The sequence below is a fragment of the Hemitrygon akajei genome, chromosome 2, assembly GCF_048418815.1.
Source record: "Hemitrygon akajei chromosome 2, sHemAka1.3, whole genome shotgun sequence".
Classification (NCBI taxonomy): Eukaryota; Metazoa; Chordata; class Chondrichthyes; order Myliobatiformes; family Dasyatidae; genus Hemitrygon; species Hemitrygon akajei.
The window spans coordinates 3,382,999-3,399,649 of record NC_133125.1 but is presented as its reverse complement, the minus strand read 5'-3'; the positions used below and the strand labels follow the sequence as shown (position 1 = coordinate 3,399,649).

The 16,651-nt window shown below is 40.5% G+C and overlaps 1 protein-coding gene across 8 annotated transcripts in view; it reads right to left on the bottom strand.

Annotated features, from left to right (window-relative positions):
* The window catches only part of arb2a (ARB2 cotranscriptional regulator A), a 549,148-nt gene extending 532,771 nt beyond the window's left edge, over window positions 1–16,377 (bottom strand). For 4 of the 8 annotated variants that reach the window (XM_073066432.1, XM_073066500.1, XM_073066480.1 and 1 more), the window contains exons 1-3: window positions 15,414–15,626; window positions 13,310–13,444; window positions 633–734 (exon numbers count right to left, since the gene is read on the bottom strand). In XM_073066432.1, coding sequence (XP_072922533.1) covers window positions 633–734; window positions 13,310–13,418 — 211 coding nt within the window. In that variant the 5' untranslated portion in view covers window positions 13,419–13,444; window positions 15,414–15,626. Of the gene's footprint in view, window positions 1–632; window positions 735–13,309; window positions 13,445–15,413; window positions 15,627–15,911; window positions 16,001–16,284 lie in introns of those variants that run through there. The other 4 variants (XM_073066451.1, XM_073066442.1, XM_073066462.1 and 1 more) reach the window with 4 other exon arrangements.
* Window positions 16,378–16,651: the final 274 nt, after the last annotated feature.

Here is a 16,651-nt window from a genome sequence, read left to right as displayed (position 1 = left end):
AGATGTGTTGGTTGTCAACACAAATGACACACTTCACTGTAAATTTTTGTTGTGATAAATACATCTGAATCTGAATTACAAAGGGCATAGATAGGATGGATAACCTTTTTCCCAGGACAAGGGGAGTTCAAAGCTAGAAGCAACAGATAGAAAGGGAGAAGGGTAAAATTTAAAGGAGCTCTCAGGTACACTTTTCACAGTGGTGGATATCCAGAATAAGCTGCCAGAGGAGCTTGGAGAAGTACACTAAACTGCAACATCTAAAAACAGTTGGACTGATTTTTAGATAGGATGGCATTGAAGAATACTGGCCTAATGCAGGCAAATAGATAGGCATCATATCAGGAAGGGCAAGGTGGGCTTATAGGACCTGATTCTGTGTTGTACATTTACATGCAAGGTATAATCAATAACTCTATCTTTTATCCAGCTACAGCAACACATATCAGCAGTTTAGCATTTTTCTGTCAAAAGGGAAAACTCCTAATTCTTGATTCAATTTTAAGACTGCCACCAGAATATCACCTAAATTCTGTTTCAGCCACATAATGAAGTACATTTTTAAAACAAATTATATAATAGAAACATAATTTTAAAATATAATGTCCTTTAATCTGGGGAGACACACTTACTTTCATTAAAATAATATTCAAACTCCTCAAGTGTTTTGGGAAATTTAAGAGGTGGTTCATCCTTCTTCATTAGTTCTTCTAGGTCAATTCTAGATAGTAAATCTGAAAATAAAACAGTGAATTTATTCACATTTGCATCGTTTTCCCATCTGATTCAATACTGTACAGAAGTCTTATGCACATCTCTGTGCATATATCTAGGATGCCTAAGACCTTTGCACAGTACTGTAGTAATTTTATGTATTGCACTATACTGTTGCAGCAAAAAAAATTCATGACATTCTGTATATGAGTGATGTTAAACCTGATTCTGTTATTTGTCTCCATTGTGGACTGAGAGAGGACAGGGAGCAGGGAGAGGTTGGGAAAGGGGGATTGGAGAGGGGAGGGATTGAGAAGCATCAGACAGACATTCTGTAATAATCAATAAACTAATTGCTTGGAATCAAAATACCTTGCCTGGTGTCTCAGGATTGGGTGTGTCTGCACCCACACCACCCCTTGACCCTGGCACTCCTCCTCTGCCACCTGTCCTACACCTCTCCCACAGTGCTCCACCCTCGACATTCTCAATATCCTTTGCTGCCACCAGATTTACAAACTCGCTCTCCACTCCACGTTGACAAATACAGTACTGTGCAAAGGTTTTAGGTACCCTAGCTGTACATATGTGCGTAAGATTTTTGCACAGTACTATATTTTAAACATGAATTAGCACAGCCAGCAACTCTATGAATATACAGTTTTAATACAAGCATACTAACAAAAGCACACAAAATAGGTATCTTGCATTTGTCCAGCACTATTCAACTCCAATATAATTTGCAGAGATTTTCTGCAAAAGGAAATCTTGACTCCTCACTAAACTACGAATCATTTTAAACACTGAGAATAAAACCAGAAAAACAACTAAAAGAGATGATAAATCACCCAAGATGTATTAGAGTTCAATTATATACAGAGAAACCAAAGAGTGGGGTAGATGAAATGCATCAAAAATTTAAGAAGTTTGAATTATTTAATCTAACAACTACATGCAGAAATAAGACAGTAGATCTAACTTATCTAGGGCATTTTTAAAAGCTAATGCCTCAAAAAGGTGGCATCCATCATTAAGGATGCCAACACCTAGGACATGGTCTCTTCTCATTGCTACCATCATAGAAGACCCACAGAAGCCTGAAGACACACTCAACATTTTAGGAACAGTTGCTTCCCATCGGTCATTAGATTTCAGAATGACCCATGAACACTACCTCACTATTTTTGCTCTCATGTTGCACTACTTATTCTTTTATATTATTATATATTTCTTATTGTAATTTACAGTATATTTTATGTATTGCAGTGTACTGCGGCTACAAAACAACAAATTTCATGATCTATGTTGCATCTGGTCAATCTTGCTGTATGCTTCCAAAACATGGACTATAACACCAGAACTCCAAAGAAACTTGGAAGCAACAGAAATGTAGTTTCTTAGAAGAATGCTGAAAATACCATATAGAGATAGGGTAACCAATGAGACAGTACTCCAAAGTGTCCATACAAAAATATCTTTAATGAGAACATTAAATGAGAGGAAACTTAATTTCCTGGACCATGTCATCAGAAAGGGAGAAATAGAATGCCTTACATTACAAGGCCGTATGTCTGGGAAACGTGGAAGAGGAAGGCAAAGAAGACAATATATGAACACAGTGAAAGAACTAACAGATCTAAATGTGCGAGATATCATTGACGCTGCAAGGGATAGTTCCATGTGGAGAGCCATAATTGCTCAAGTGTGTTAACACGCAAGGCACATGAAGAAGAAGTCGTCAGTGATAATTAACACGATTCTGATTCCCTTTCCATGATAGAGATCTTGATTTTATTTTCAGTTTTATAGACAAGATTACCAACACTGAGCTTTAATTTTCTATGTGTTACAGGATAAAGCAAAAACAGGTGCAGCATCCTCAATGTGAAAAAAAAGTAGATAGTGGGATGTAAGATGAGGTAGACCCCAGAACTGTTTTCTGGAACTACAGAATAAAAACACCTCCAAGAATGTCAATCTCTTTATTGACAGAAATCCATGGTCATAAGAAATTTCACTTACCATCCCAAAAATCAAAGACAAGAGACAGCAAATTTAATGAAGACATGGCAGCTGTGAGTTTTGCAGGCCCACCAGGTGTCACTCTATCAGTTTAAAAAGTCTACCACTTTGAAGTCTATCACTCTTAATGATAAATAATGCCATATTTTAAATGGGTTTGAAATCGATACATCATCCTCAATAATCACCGAATTGTTGAAACTGTCATCAATGAATCCATCTATACCACCATATTAATTTTCAATAACCTACTCACTGTTTTGTTTAAGATCCAGAGAAAAGAAATTCTGCAATATGTCATTTGCATTTCCCTCCAAATAAGGACAAAATAGCTGAATGCCAGTGTGAGTGAAGAGGGACAGTCCTTGGTATTTACATAACGTTCAACCAAGTGTGAAATATATGGGAATTAGTAGAAATATGGAATTGTTCCTTGCAGAAAGAAACATTCTGCAATAAGAGAAACTTGCAGTAGTTGGTGGCCAATCACGGCCAAGTTATTGCTGTAGGAATACCGCCTGGCACTATCCTAGAGGTATTAATTTTTGACTATTTTGTCATTCTCTTCCTCACAGGTTTAGAAGTGGGGATGTTTCCTGAAGACTGCAGTATTAAGTCTAATTCTCAACTCAGAAACTGAGGCAGAGCCTGCATACAGATGGTGTGATTTGAACAATATTTAGACTTGCACTGACATTTAGCTTACTCCTGCTCCTATTTCTTGTGTTCTTATGTATAACAGTAACTCAGTAATATTTATATCATATAGAAGTCACATAAAAGATAAACATCCTTTCTTAAAACCCAATAGCATTTTCATTACCAAATTCAAAAAATCAACATCGTGGGCTGGGGATGGCCATCAGGGAGCAAAAGCTGAAACAAACTATCCACATGAAGATCACAGCTGCAAGTACATTTCATCATATGGCAAGTGTCATGTCTTCCAAATCCATACAGCCATTACACAAACTAAAAGAATATGAAAAATCTCACTTTGTTTAGCTGAGTAGAGCTCCAACAATACTCAGTAAGAGTAATATTGGGGCAGCTTAGCTTATAGGCAGAGAGAGAATAGCCTTACTTGCCACGTGTACATCAAAACATGAAGTAAAAGGTATGAAGGTATGAGACATGAATTAGCTAAGATAGACTGGCAAATGATACTTAAAGGGTTGACGGTGGATATGCAATGGCAAGCATTTAAAGATCACATGGATGAACTACAATTGTTCATCCCAGTTTGGCAAAAGAATAAACCAGGGAAGGTAGTGCACCCATGGCTGACAAGAGAAATTAGGGATAGTATCAAGTCCAAAGAAGAAACATATAAAGTAGCAAAAAAAAAGCAGCACACCTGAGGACTGTGAGAAATTCAGAGACCAGCAGAGGAGGACAAAGGGCTTAATTAGGAAAGGGAAAAAAGATTATGAGAGAAAGCTGGCAGGGAACATAAAAACTGACTGTAAAAGCTTTTATAGATACATGAAAAGAAAAAGATTCGTCAAGACAAATGTAGGTCCTTTACAGTCAGAAACAGGTGAATTGATCATAGGGAACAAAGACACGGCAGACCAATTGAATAACTACTTTGGTTCTGTCTTCACTAAGGAGGACATAAATAATCTTCCGGAAATAGTAAGGGACCGAGGGTCTAGTGAGATGGAGGAACTGAGGGAAATACATGTTAGTAGGGAAGTGGTGTTAGGTAAATTGAAGGGATTAAAGGCAGATAAATCCCCAGGGCCAGATGGTCTGCATCTCAGAGTGCTTAAGGAAGTAGCCCAAGAAATAGTGGATGCATTAGTGATAATTTTTCAAAACTCCTTAGATTCTGGATTAGTTCCTGAGGATTGGAGGGTGGCTAATGTAACCCCACTTTTCAAAAAAGGAGGGAGAGAGAAACCGGGGAATTATAGACCGGTTAATCTGACATCAGTGGTGGGGAAAATGCTAGAGTCGGTTATCAAAGATGTGATAACAGGACATTTGGAAAGAGGTGAAATCATCGGACAAAGTCAGCATGGATTTGTGAAAGGAAAATCATGTCTGACGAATCTTATAGAATTTTTGAAGATGTAACTAGTAGAGTGGATAGGGGAGAGCCAGTGGATGTGGTATATTTAGATTTTCAAAAGGCTTTTGACAAGGTCCCACACAGGAGATTAGTGTGCAAACTTAAAGCACACGGTATTGGGGGTATGGTATTGATGTGGATAGAGAATTGGTTGGCAGACAGGAAGCAAAGAGTGGGAGTAAATGGGACCTTTTCAGAATGGCAGGCAGTGACTAGTGGGGTACAGCAAAGCTCAGTGCTGGGACCCCAGTTGTTTACAATATATATTAATGATTTAGACGAGGGAATTAAATGCAGCATCTCCAAGTTTGCGGATGACATGAAGCTGGGCGGCGGTGTTAGCTGTGAGGAGGATGCTAAGAGGATGCAGGGTGACTTGGATAGGTTAGGTGAGTGGGCAAATTCATGACAGATGCAATTTAATGTGGATAAATGTGACGTTATCCACTTTGATTGCAAGAACAGGAAAACAGATTATTATCTGAATGGTGGCCGATTAGGAAAAGGGGAGGTGCAACGAGACCTGGGTGTCATTGTACACCAGTCATTGAAGGTGGGCATGCAGGTACAGCATTCAGTGAAAAAGGCAAATGGTATGTTGGTATTCATAGCAAAAGGATTTGAGTACAGGAGCAGGGAGGTTCTACTGCAGTTGTACAAGGCCTTGGTGAGACGGCACCTAGAATATTGTGTGCAGTTTTGGTCCCCTAATCTGAGGAAAGACATTCTTGCCATAGAGGGAGTACAGAGAAGGTTCATCAGATTGATTCCTGGGATGGCAGGACTTTCATATGAAGAAAGACTGGATCGACTAGGCTTATACTCACTGGAATTTAGAAGATTGAGGGGGGATCTTATTGAAATGCATAAAATTCTAAAGGGATTGGACAGGCTAGATGCAGGAAGATTGTTTCCGATATTGGGGAAGTCCAGAACAAGGGGTCACAGTTTAAGGATAAAGGGGAAGCCTTTTAGGACTGAGATGAGGAAAAACTTCTTCACACAGAGAGTGGTGAATCTGTGGAATTCTCTGCCACAGGAAACAGTTGAGGCCGGTTCATTGGCTATATTTAAGAGGAAGTTAGATATGGCCCTTGTGGCTAAAGGGATGTGAGGGTATGGAGAGAAAGCAGGTATAGGGTTCTGAGTTGGATGATCAGCCATGATCATACTGAATGGTGGTGCAGGCTCGAAGGGCTGAATGGCCTACTCCTGCACCTATTTTCTATGTTTCTATGTTTCTCATTTCAGAATTAAGGTACTAAGCTCGAACTCATGGGCAGCACAGTAGCGGAGTGGTTAGAACATAAGAAACACCTTAGACAGTTGGCATGGAAAATATTAGCGCAACGTTTTACATGCCAGTGTCTGTAACCTCTCCCCATGACTAGATAGGATATCTCCAGGTGCTCCAGTTTCCTCTCACATTCCAAAGACATATGGTTAGGATTAGTGAGTTGTGGGCAGGCTATTCAGGTGCAACAACTGTGGTAACACTTGCAGGCTGTCCTCGGCACAATTCTTGCTGATTTGATTTGATGTAAATAATGCATTTCACTCTGTTTCAATATACCATACAGTACATGTGGCAAATAAAGCTAGTCTTTAATCATATTGTGATTAACTGATTGCAGACTTCAGGAGAGGGAAACTAGAGGTCCATGAGCCAGGAATTGTAGGAGAATCAGAGGTGGAGAGGGTCAGTAAATGCCTGGGTGTCACTATCTCAGAGAACCTGTCCTGGACACATCATATAAATATAATTGCAAAGAAAGCATGACAATGCCTCTGCTTCCTCAGGAATCTGTGGAGATTTGGCATGTCATCAAAAACCTTGACAAACTTCTACATATGTGTGGTGGAAAGTGTATTGACTGGCTGCATCACAACCCAGTATGCTCTTTTCTTGCTGCTGCCATCAGTAGATCGTACAAGTTCCACAGGACTCGCACCACTAGGTTCACGAGCAGTTACTACCCCTCAACTATCACGATCTTGAACAAAAGGGGATAACTACACTCATTCTATGTCTGGTGTTCCCACAACCGATGGTCTGACTTTAAGAACTCTTTTTCTTGTTAGTTCATGTTTTTGTTATTTATTGCTATTTATTTATATTTGTATTTGTACAGTTTGATGTTCATTGATTCTGTTTACAGTTACCGTTCTATAGATTTGCTAAGTATGCCCACAGGAAAAAGAATCTCAGGGTTGTATGTGGTGACATTTACGTACTCTGATAATAAATTTTACTTTGAATTTTCTATTAAATAATATTAATATTTATTAATAATTACCTAGCTACCTAATCTTATCAAAATACACATCTGATAATGTGACAATCATCTGTTATATATTATAGATTAAAAAAGGGATCAAATTCAATGCATCTTGATTTTTAGATTATTCCTTCTGATCTCCCCTGCATACAAGGCTGTACTGAAGTTGACTACGTAAAAGCTTGTTACATCTGAGTCAACTTGGCCAAGGACAGTCCCAAGCCCGGCTGTGAAAGGAGGGTTGGACAGGGGGCTAACAATGCAATCCTGTAAAAACCCAGAGTTACAGAAACACCAAGAGAAGCTCCAAAGATCTCGTGCCCAGGAGAGGAAAGATACACCAAGAAGATAAACTACACGTAGAGACAACATGAAAGACTGGCCTAGGATAGAGGACTCTGGTGAACTACCATAGACAGCCTATGCCCCAGTAGTGGTAATGGGCTTAAGAAGAACCATTTCACATAAGGGCTGTTCAATGAATTTTGGGAGAGATGAAACTAGCAATTACATAATCAGATCCAACCCAAAAGCTGAACAACAACTGTATTTCTTTCTAAGTTGTGCAATTATTGTAGATTATAAAATTACATCTCTAAAATACAGAAAGATGATGAATGTGTTGTGCTCAATAATAAAAACTGGCATAAAATCCCTGGGAAGGAAACTACTTTCGGGAGGCATCAGAAAGTTGGCAGTAATGAATCAATGGCTTATTTTCTTTCCTATTGAAATTAGAGAGAGTACCAACTGTATTTTTCATGCCTGTTACACTGTATTTTGTTTCAAGCTAACATCAGCAACTGATCTAAATTATCTCTGTAAAAGCAGACAGAACTGCAGCAAGTGCTGCATTTCCAGAAATATCCTCACATACATTGCTCTTGAAACTGTTTTGAAATGTGACAGATTTAATCTTCTGGATAAACAATGGATTAGAGTAGGCAGTGGAACAAGGAAACATAAAATGAATTTTGTAGGTGAGATGAACTTGAAGGTGGAAGAGTGTTTCAAAGGTAGTGGAAGGGCAACTGGGATTGCGTGGTTGTAGTGAAGAAGGAGGAGCAGCAGTCAGCATGATGTCATTACAGCTCGGGGCGTCCGGAGTTCAGAGTTCAATCCTGGCGTCATCTGTAAAGAGTTTGTATGTTCTCCCCGTGAACTGTGTGTGTTTTCTCCAGGTGCTACAGTTTCCTTTCGCATTCCAAAGGTGTACCAGTTAGTAGGTTAATTGGACATTGTAAATTTTCCTGCGATTAGGCTAGGGTTGAACAGATGGGTTGCTGGGCAGCGCAGCTCAAAGTACCATGAGGACCTGTTCCACACTGTATCTATAAATAATGAATAAATAAATATGGTTGCAGAAATCAAATCAATTAAGAGGCAGTATTAGGAGATCTCTTAATAATTGAGACAGAAGGGGAAATTGTATAGGCATTTAGTCGTTAAAAAGGGAATTATTTTGCTCTTTCCCTCCCACAGTAAAATTAAGTGAACTTATTCTGGATTGTGCTCAAACTAAGTGTGTGCTCAAACGTGATAAGCTATCTCCTAGTGAATAAGAACTGGAATAAATGTGTACCACAAGTTCAACTTCATTTCGCTGGTTAAAGCATTGAGGAAGATTGAGACATTGAGGTAAATGCGAATAGCGAGTGAGAGTTCAGCACCAACTGCCTTCCTTTTGATCATGATTAGAGGACTCTGTGAGCGGCCTACCACTGTTTCAGACTCGCTGTAACAGACTCGTGTGGTGTTCCTCTCTTTTGATGAATGTTGGAGATACAGAGGATGGTATCACAGTTCTGTGTTTAAGTACTGAACTATTGTGTTTATGGACTGAGAACATTTTTAGACTCATTTTTTTATACAGTATTATGTTTTTTTTTAAATGCCCCTTACTTTTCCACTCTGTTATATGAGGGGAGGGGGTTTGGGGTCAATGTTCTGTTCTGTTAGTTATTTCTGTGGGAGAGGGGTTGTTTGGCATTGATGTTCTTGTTCCATTTTTTGCAGGGAGTGTTTGGAGGTTGATGATCAGGATGCCATTCTTTTGGTTGATGTTTCTCTCTGAACCACTTTCATGCTCTTTCTTTGTTTTGTGCCTATCTGAAGAAGACAAATCTCAGGGTTGTATATAGATATATACTTTGATAATAAATGAACTTTTGAACCTTGTGAGGTTTTCAAGCATGTGAATTCTCAGTGTGCAATTAACATAGAACACTACAGCAAAGCACAGGCTATTTGGCCCAACATGTTGTGCCGACATTTTAACCTACTCCAAGATCAATCTAACCCTTCCCTAAATCCTAAAGTGGTGGACTTTAGGAGATCTAGGCCTCATATGGAGCCAGTGATCATTAATGGAGAATGTGTGGAGCAGGTTAAGACCTACAAGTATCTGGGAGTACAGTTGGACGAGAAGCTAGACTGGACTGCCAACACAGATGCCTTGTGCAGGAAGGCACAGAGTCGACTGTACTTCCTTAGAAGGTTGGCGTCATTCAATGTCTGCAGTGAGATGCTGAAGATGTTCTATAGGTCAGTTGTTGAGAGCGCCCTCTTCTTTGTGGTGGCGTGTTGGGAAGGAAGCATTAAGAAGAAGGACGCCTCACGTCTTAATAAGCTGATAAGGAAGGCGGGCTCTGTCGTGGGCAAAGTACTGGAGAGTTTAACATCGGTAGCTGAGCGAAGGGCGCTGAGTAGGCTACGGTCAATTATGGAAAACCCTGAACATCCTCTACATAGCACCATCCAGAGACAGAGAAGCAGTTTCAGCGACAGGTTACTGTCGATGCAATGCTCCTCAGATAGGATGAAGAGGTCAATACTCCCCAATGCCATTAGGCTTTACAATTCAACTGCCAGGACTTAAGAACTTTTTTAAAGCTATTATTAATGCTTTTTGAGTTAGTGATTTAGATGCATATCATATTATTACTGAGTTAAGTATTGTATGTAATGAGTTTTTGCTACAACAAGTGTATGGGACATTGGAAAAAATGTTGAATTTCCCCATGGGGATGAATAAAGTATCTATCTATCTATCTATCTATCTATCTATACTTCTTTATTTTTCTTTTATCCATGTGCATATATGTCTTAAATGCCCTTACTGTATCTGCCTCTACTACCAACCCGAGCAGCGTGCCCGCACACCCACCACATTTACACCCCTTCCTATTAGCCGCATATTTAATAACATAGGAAACAATTGGGATGGGACAAGAAATAATTTTGCATAATCAAAGCTGCTTGATAATCTCACAGGTATTAAGGATGCTTAGAAACAAGCTGGGGAGCAATCTGCAATATAATTTGTTTAAATGTTTAAAAAATGTCAATCAAATATAATGTAATGCAGTTTTAGAATCCTAAATTGTGGTTCAGACCAAAGTCACGTCAAGTCAGGGTACGGCCTTTCTTGATGGGTCACATGAATAATTCTAAAAATAGCATAATTCAAATTTTCTTTAAGTCATATTTCTAAACTGGGGTGAGTGTAGAATGGTCAGGTAGAATGGGTGGCAAGAGGGAACAGTGGTCAGGTAGAATGGGTGGCAAGAGGGAACAGTGGTCAGGTAGAATGGGTGGCAAGAGGGAACAGTGGTCAGGTAGAATGGGTGGCAAGAGGGAACAGTGGTTACGGAGAATGGGTGGCAAGAGGGAACAGTGGTTACGGAGAATGGGTGGCAAGAGGGAACAGTGGTTACGGAGAATGGGTGGCAAGAGGGAACAGTGGTCAGGTAGAATGGGTGGCAAAAGGGAACAGTGATCAGGTAGAATGGGTGGCAAAAGGGAACAGTGGTCAGGTAGAATGGGTGGCAAGAGGGAACAGTGGTTACGGAGAATGGGTGGCAAGAGGGAACAGTGGTCAGGTAGAATGGGTGGGAAGGGGGAACAGTGGTTATGGAGAATGTGTGGCAAGAGGGAACAGTGGTCAGGTAGAATGGGTGGCAAGAGGGAACAGTGGTTACGGAGAATGGGTGGCAAGAGGGAACAGTGGTTACGGAGAATGGGTGGCAAGAGGGAACAGTGGTTACGGAGAATGGGTGGCAAGAGGGAACAGTGGTTACGGAGAATGGGTGGCAAGAGGGAACAGTGGTCAGGTAGAATGGGTGGCAAAAGGGAACAGTGATCAGGTAGAATGGGTGGCAAAAGGGAACAGTGGTCAGGTAGAATGGGTGGCAAGAGGGAACAGTGGTTACGGAGAATGGGTGGCAAGAGGGAACAGTGGTTACGGAGGATGGGTGGCAAGAGGGAACAGTGGTCAGGTAGAATGGGTGGGAAGGGGGAACAGTGGTTACGGAGAATGTGTGGCAAGAGGGAACAGTGGTCAGGTAGAATGGGTGGCAAGAGGGAACAGTGGTCAGATAGAATGGGTGGCAAGAGGGAACAGTGGTCAGATAGAATGGGTGGCAAGAGGGAACAGTGGTCAGATAGAATGGGTGGCAAGAGGGAACAGTGGTCAGATAGAATGGGTGGCAAGAGGGAACAGTGGTCAGGTAGAATGGGCGGCAAGAAGAAACAAAAAATGAATTTTTGCTTTGGCAGCATGGTAGCATAGTGGTTAGCACAACATTTTACCATACAAACGACCTTGGTTCAATTCCCACTGCCGCCTGTAAGGAGTCTGTACATTCTTCCTGTGACCATGTGGATTTCTTTTGATTGCTCCGGTTTCCTCCCACAGTCCAAAGACATATCATTTGATAGGTTCATTGGTTATTATAAATTTTCCATTATCAGGCTTAGATTAAATTGGGGAACGCTGGTGGATGCAGCTCAAAGGGGCACAAGAGTGTATTCTGCACAGTGTCTCAACAAATAAAATGATTTAAGACAATCTGGTCATGAAGTAAATAAAAGGTAAGTTGTGAAAATGATCAGGGATGTGAGCAAGGGAGTTTGCACAAGACACAAGATTAAGTTTCAGAACACAGAAGTTGTGTAAGGAGTTGAATTAGAAGGTAGAAACATTTTGGAGTGATGATCAAGGTACTATAAAGGAAGTTTTGCCAGGTCATTCATGATAGCAGACTTACTTTTCTTCAAAGCTGCTCATAGTCTCTTTCAAATGCCAATCAATACATGAAAAGAGCAATTTCATACAGGAAACACTTCTTCCCCTCCGCCAATAGATTTTTGAAGACATTGAACCCATGAACACTACCTCAGTACGTTTCCCCCTCTTTTTGCACTACTTATTTAATTTAATGTTCTTTTTTATATATACTTAATGGAATTTATAGATTTTATTATGTGTTGCAATGTACTGCTACTGACATTTCATGGCATATGCCAGTGATAGTAAACTTTTTCCTGATTCTGATTCAATTCATCAACTCCTTAAAGTGAAAATTCACATAACAAGTTGAAAAGCTTTCATTGCCTTACATTTCACATCCCTGTAACCTTTACCACATAAACTCTGGAAACTCTATCATCACCAATCATATTTAATCATGGCATCACTGGTGCATGCTCTTTTGTCAAGGAGAGTACTTTAAAAATTCATGAGAAAGCACGCTATTGTGGCTCAGAATTCGAATGGAATATCTTGGTAGACTTTTGTAATATTAAAGACATTGTATAAAGCAAGGACTTGAACATCTGAATTATGGACGATATTACAGCTACAGTTGGCATTTGGAGTTTAATTCTGACATCATCCATAAGGAGATGATACATTTTCCTTGTGGAATGCATGGGTTTTCTCTGGGTGCTCCGGTTTCCTTCCACAGTCTGAAGACATATCAGTTAGTAGGTTAATTGATCAATGTAAATTGTTCTGTGATTAATCAGGGCCTGCTGGCCAGTGTGGTTCAATGGGTCCGAATTTTGCATTGTATCTTGATAAATAAATAAATTCAACAATTACAGTACAAGCCATAAGAGTGGAAAAGACTTAAAAATCAGATTAAAATAAAAACACAAAATGCTAGCAGAACTCAGCAGGCCAGACAGCATCTATGGGAGGAGGTAGTGACGACGTTTAGGGCCGAAACCCTTCATCAGGAGGGTTCATCCTGATGAAGGGTTTCGGCCCGAAACGTCGTCACTACCTCCTCCCATAGATGCTGTCTGGCCTGCTGAGTTCTGCCAGCATTTTGTGTTTTTATTTATTTCCAGCATCTGCAGATTCACTCGTGTTGCCTTAAAAATCAGATTCATCAGTTTTAAATGTAACAACCAAAATCTGCAGGCAGCCTACCTTTTAATGCAGTAGAAGTTCTGTCCTTTTCTTCTGGTCCATCTGGTTGGTTCTGTGCCATGATAATCCACACAGGTGAAAGGATGAAAACCACCTGGTAAACGAGCATCCAATTAATATTGTCTGATCAAGGAACTGAAATGAAATGTTACAGATGACTATTATTATTTTGAATGACAAGAGTTATAGATAGATAGATAGATAGATAGATAGATACTTTATTCATCCCCATGGGGAAATTCAACATTTTTTCCAATGTCCCATACACTTGTTGTAGCAAAAACTCCTTACATAGTTAGAAAACATTCAACAATGAAGTTACTTTGTTTAAAAAAACAGTAGATGGGGAGGTTGCTTGGGCTGACTTGTGATGAACAAGGTGTAGTGTTCATAATTTTTAGAAATATGGAACAATTAAATTAGCTCTGAGTCAAGTTAAAGCAATTTTGATGACTAAGTGCAGCTCACAGGGACCAGCCCTGAATTTCATCAGTAGGACACTTGTCTACAATATACCCCATGGGTAGGGTAACGCTAAAGATGTTAATGTTGCTGACTGAGTCTATAAATGTTAGAATCCAATCATTCAACAATGGTTGGAATTACTCTTGATTGTGACATTAATGATCCTAAGATCCCCAACATAACATCCTGAGGAAGAACTGTTGACTCAGAAATCAACTGGACCAGCCACGTAAACAAGAGCAGGTAAGAGACTAGAAATCAATCCTGTGGCAAACCCAGAACACTTCAAAAGCTCTCCGCCATCTACACAGTACAAGAGTATGATCAAGTCTCTCCACCTCCCTTGGTTACAGCTCCATCAATACGTAAGAAGCTGGACAGAGAAAATTGTTTGATAGTTACTCCATCCACCTCCATAATTATGCACTCACTTCAACACCAATGCATAGTGGCTTCAATGCATGCCACCTGCAACTTTGACAGCACCTTTCTACCCCTGCAGGCAAGGCTTTCAGATACATGGGAACACCTCCACCTAAAGATTCTCCTTCAAGTCCACCCTGAATGGAAATATACTCTGTTCCTACACTATCTAAATTCTGGAGCTCCTTAACTAACAACACTCTTTGAGTATCTATACTGGAAGATCTAAGTGGTCCACCCAGCACTTTCTCAAAGGAATTGTGAATGAGCAGTAATGCTGGACTTGCCTTCAATGCCCAGATCCCACCCAAAAGGAAAATAAATGACTTCACATTACTAAACTTCTAACAAGAATTAAATCACATAAAAGAAGCAGTCTTATAGACAGCTGAAATATAAAACTATCTTGGAATAAGTGTGATATTAAGTATTATTACAACTATACGTGACAGAATAAGATATTATCAAATCTTTAATAAAGCCATCACCAATGATAATGACTGGATTTCATTTCCATTAATTATTGATTTAGGTCTCTAAATGGAACTCTCCTATATAATTGTAATACATATATTCAGTCCTGTGGCAACTCTATTGCATTTGACACTAAAAGCAATTTTATCCTTAAATGTTCTTGAATCCTTTTTCTACACTTCTCGCAGTAATTATCAATTTTAGTGGCTTTGTATTGAACAATATGGATTCCTCAACTGCAATATGTGTTTATTTACTTGTCTGAAGTTTGACTTGGAACTGAAAATATTGTCGGTGTTGCATTATTTAAAATATTTTCGCTTCCATCTTCTAAGATTCTCGTGTAATGATATCATCTAGTACGGGAAGTTATTACTCTACAATAATTCTTCATTACACTCTTCATATTGGCAAATTAAATGAGACGTAGTCTGTATTGTCCAAAATAGGGCACTGAAATAAAAACAGAAGAGTGCACGAGAGCCTGTATTTTAAATATGGGTTTTCCCTCCCGATTTTGTCGTATACTTTACGGACTAGAAGAGGAAGTTGTGCCGGTGTGTGTGTGTGTGCCTGCAGTGAGAGCTCAGAGCTAAGGCCTCGGGGTCGCGGTCGGATTGCTCCAAGCGCCGGGTGAATGGGCGTGTCTGTGCACGCTCGGACCAGCTGCCACCCGCGATCCCGGCCACACACGGGCTCTCGGCACAGCACCCAACACGGGGAGGGAAGAGGAGCCACGTACCGCGCCGACACAGTACACCTTGCCGCCGTTTCTCTTTCTCTCTCGCTCGCTCGGACCGTAACGCAAGAATATCCCGACCACCCACTTCTGCTCCCCTCCCTTCCCTTCCCTTTCCCCGAGTCTCCGCCAAATGAGAGAGGGGAAACAACACTGAAAGCGACGCTAAGAGATGACAGGAGACGGACAGGCAGACCCGCGCTGTCAGCAGGAACTGCCCACAGCGGAAACGGAAGCGGTGCCGTCACCATAGCAACCGTTGGCAGGGACGGGAGCGCGGAAGTGACCGTGTGAGTGAGTCAGGCGAAGGTTTGATCTATTTCCCCCCCCCCCCCCAAAAAAAAAACTAACCAGGACATGGCCGGAGGAAGACATTCCTTCACCCCTGCCAAGCTTCTAAGCCGGTCCAAGGACCCCTGAAGGTCGAGAAGAAATGCTGGAGAACAGAGTCAAAGTAAAATAAATCTTGAAGTACGTATACAGTATGTTACCATACGGTACCTTGAGATTCATGGAGCTCCGGCTTCTTCCTCTCGTAGTCGACAGTCAGTGGTTGGTTTTGCTGACATTGAGTAAGAGATTGTTATTGTGGCATCACTCAGCCAGATTTTCAATCTCCCTCCTACATGCTGATTCGTCATCCCCAGCCCCCGTACTATTTATTGTGTTTTTATTATTATTATTATTATTATTATTATGCTCTTTACCTTTTGTATTTTTGTGCTGCATTGGTTCCGGAATAAATCTTCTCCTTTACACTTGTGTACGGGAAATGACATTAAACAATCTTGAGGTTGGACGCACAATGTAACACACCTCGCACGTTGTTAAGATGTGCGTTGCCTTTCCTAAAACTGTACGGCCACATTCTCACCTTGCTCAGACAAATATCCTCTTGGATCTCCAGTCAAACTCTCCATGTACAAGTCCGAGTTTTAACCACTTCTGCAGACAGAAACAGTGAGTGCTGCACCTGTTATACAACAGGTCCTCCAACAGTGGTTTCCGTTTTAATAAATCTTTGCTGATCGTTTCACAGCAAGTGCAAGTGGAAAATGAGTATCTGAAATCAACTTTTAAGGAAGCCTGCAATTTGCTTGAAAGATTGCGAACGTTATACGAATTGGAAGTATATTTAGCGACTGTAAAATTATATTCTATCACAAGAGGAAACATCCTCTTCGTATTCACTTTGTCAAGACCCCTCAGATTCTCCGTTTCTTTTTACCCACTCATCCTTC